Source organism: Oxyura jamaicensis, assembly GCF_011077185.1.
Source record: "Oxyura jamaicensis isolate SHBP4307 breed ruddy duck chromosome 2 unlocalized genomic scaffold, BPBGC_Ojam_1.0 oxy2_random_OJ70674, whole genome shotgun sequence".
NCBI classification, from domain to species: domain Eukaryota; kingdom Metazoa; phylum Chordata; class Aves; order Anseriformes; family Anatidae; genus Oxyura; species Oxyura jamaicensis.
The window spans coordinates 353-3,425 of NW_023303417.1; the positions used below are offsets into that span (position 1 = coordinate 353).

Sequence of the window (3,073 nt, forward strand, 5' to 3'; positions counted from 1 at the left end):
CCCCCCCCCCCCCCCAAGGCGCGGAGCTCGGCGGCGGCGGCGGGGCTCGGGAGCGGGGCTCGGGAGCGGGGCTCGGGCGGAGCCGCGGCCGTCCGGTGCCGGTGCCGGTGCCGGTGGCGGTGGCGGTCCCGGTGCCGGTGCTGGGGGCGGTGGCGGTGCCGCGGCCCCGTCCATGCCGCCATGGCCCCCCCGCCCCGCGCCGCCCTCGCCCTGCTGCTGCTGCTCGCCGCGCTCGGCCCCGCCGCGCCCGGTACGTGCGGGGACACCGGGGAATGGGGGGGGGGGTCGGGGGGGGGGGGGGGGGGGGGTCGGGGGGGCGTTGGGGGGGGGGGGCCGCATCCCCCTGCCCGGGGCCGGGTCCCGGCGGGGCCGAGCCCACCTGTGGGAGGGCGGGGGGCGGCCCCCGCGGCTCGCAGGGCTGGGCAGGGGTCGGAGGGGGGGGGGGACGCGGCGGGGGGGGGGGGGGGGGATTCCCTGGCATGCAGCAGGATCCCCTCGGCAGGGACTGGATTCCTCTGCAGGGCTGGATCCCCCCCGGGGGGGGGCGGCTGAATCCCTCCATTCGGGGGCCGGATCCCCTTGCAGGCGACTCGATCCCTCTGCAGGGCTGGATCCCCTCCCGGGGGGGCTGGGGGCAGCGATGCCGAGACCCCCGGGGGGGGTCACGGTCGTGGGGGACCCGCTGCAGGCTGGGGGGGGACACTCCCGGGGTCAAGGAGGAGCCCAGGGGGTGCCTGGGGACCCCCCTGACACCGCCGTGTCCTTGTGCTCCCCGCAGCGCCCCAGTGGCCCCCCCGCAATGGCAGCGAGGCTGAAGGCGGAGGCTGGGGGGGCTCCCTGCAGCGGGACCCGGCGAGCGGAGCCCCCCTGGGGACCCTGAGCAACGGCACCAACCCCGGGGGGTCCCCGTCGGCCGGCGAGACCCCTCCGGGACCCCAGCTAGAGCCCCCCGGGGGGGGCACGGCCTCCACCACGGACCCGGCCGGGAGCCTCGCGGGGTGCCCGGGGTGCGCCGGGGAGGGCGACGCCAGCGCTCTGCCCCCCACGCCCGGCTCGGCGGAGGACAACGAGGCGGCCACCGGTGTCACCTGGCCCGGCGACGGCGGCACGGTGGCGGTGGCCATCGGTAGCCCCGAGGAGGCCGGCAGCGGCGAGCAGCCCACGCGGGCCTCGCTGCATGGCCCCGGCTTCCTGGGGGGGCTCACGGCCGCCCCGCCGAGCCTCCCCGGCCTCCCCAGCCCCGGCCTCCCCAGCCCGGGGCTCGGCACCGATTCGGCCGAATCCGACCTGCTGCTGGCGGCCGGGGGCTCGGCCGCGGTGCGGCCCCCGGTGCCGGGGGACTCAGGGCTGGAGCTCCGGTTGGCCTCATCCAGCCCGGCCCCGGCGCAGGGGGCTCGCGGCCGCACGGATCGGACCTGGCTGGACGTGCAGGAGCCCGGCACCGCCACGCCGGGCACGGCCGAGCCGCCGGCGCCCGAGATCATCGACGTCGACTACTACGACCTCTTCGAGGGCGGCGAGGGGCTGGGGGGCGGCCGGGGGGCGGCCGGCTCGGCGAGGAGGGAGCCGGGCGGCGGGGCCACGCCGTGGGCCCTCCACGAGCTGTATGACGACTTCACGCCCTTCGACGAGTCCGATTTCTACCCCACCACCTCCTTCTACGCCGAGGGGGACGAGGAGGAAGAAGAGGAGGATGAGCTGGAAGACGAGGACGAGGAGGACGAGGAGGAAGACGGGGGCCTGGAGGACGAGAACGGCTACCGGCCGCCCGCCTCGGCCGTGCCCCGCGTCCCGCTGGGACCACGGGGACCCCGACCCAGCCCCCGGCCACCGAAGCCCCCCGGTGCGGCGGGGGGCAGCCCCCCAGCACCGCCGCGGCCCGGGGAGCGCGTGGTGCCGGAGAACGGCACCGAGTGCCGGAGCGGCTTCGTGCGGCACAACGGCTCCTGCCGCTCCGTCTGCGACCTCGTCCCCAGCTACTGCCACAACGGCGGCCAGTGCTACCTGGTGGAGGGCCTCGGGGCTTTCTGCAGGTAGGGACGGGGGCGGCGAGGGGGCTGCTTCGCCCCCGGGCCGTGGCACGTGTTGGGGGGGCACGTCCCCACGGAGGACATCGGGGAGGCTTCCTGGAAGAGGGTGAGGGATTTGGGGTGGTGCTTGGCTGCCCTGCAGCTGGCCCATGTCCCCTTCCCTGGGGCCGTGTCCCCTTCCCTGGGGCCGTGTCCCCTTCCCTGGGGCCACGCTGGGGGCCGGGGGCTCTCCGTTGCCCGCCGCATCCGTGCGGGAATTGGGTCAGGGCTGCGCGGACGAGGCTCCGGCCGCGGCGCCTGTCGGGATCGCGCCGAGGAGGGCATGGCATGAGGGGGGGGGACACAGGGATGCTGCTGCGGGGAGGGCTCCACCAGGGCTGTCCCTGCGGGGCCACCCTGCCTTTGGGGGGTGCCAAGGACAGGCATCGCCCCCATGCTGTCCCCCCCCCGTGGGGACACGCGTTAATCCCATCCCCGCCAGCCGCCGTAATCCCCCCCGGCTCGGTCCCGACCGCAGATGTCGGCTGCCCCCGGCGCCCCCCGAGGATGCTCGAGGGGGGGGGTTCGGGGTCGGTTGGGTGGTCCTGGGGGGGGGGTGAGGGAGGGGGCCGGGACCCTGACGGCGTCCCCTTGCAGGTGCAACACGCAGGCCTACACGTGGCACAAGGGGACGCGCTGCGAGTCCATCGTCACCGACTTCCAGGTGCTGTGCGTGGCCGTGGGCTCGGCCGCCCTGGTGCTGCTGCTGCTCTTCATGCTGACCGTCTGCTTCGCCAAGAAGCTCTACCTGCTCAAGACGGAGAACAGCAAACTGCGCAAGACCAAGTGAGCGGGGCGGCCCCGGGGGGGGGGGACAACACGGGGGGGACACCCCCAGGGCGCGTCCCCAAAGCCCCTGTCCCCAAAGTGCCTTCGGGGTGGCGCGGGGCAGGGGGGGAGGTGGTAGAAACGCCGCCGCGGGGTTAATGCTTCGGAGCCTCTCTGCGCTGGCACCAGTTTGTCTGCTCTACTGGGAGCTGGGGTCACTGGGATGGGGGGGGGGG

General features: G+C 76.5%; 1 protein-coding gene across 1 annotated transcript; it reads left to right on the forward strand.

The window, feature by feature from the left end:
* The first annotated feature begins 640 nt into the window (after window positions 1-640).
* CSPG5 (chondroitin sulfate proteoglycan 5) lies at window positions 641-2,884 on the forward strand. The gene is given in 3 exon segments (XM_035311261.1): window positions 641-769; window positions 772-2,033; window positions 2,667-2,884. Coding segments are annotated over 3 exon segments (1,584 nt in total). The 3' UTR covers window positions 2,860-2,884.
* Window positions 2,885-3,073: the final 189 nt, after the last annotated feature.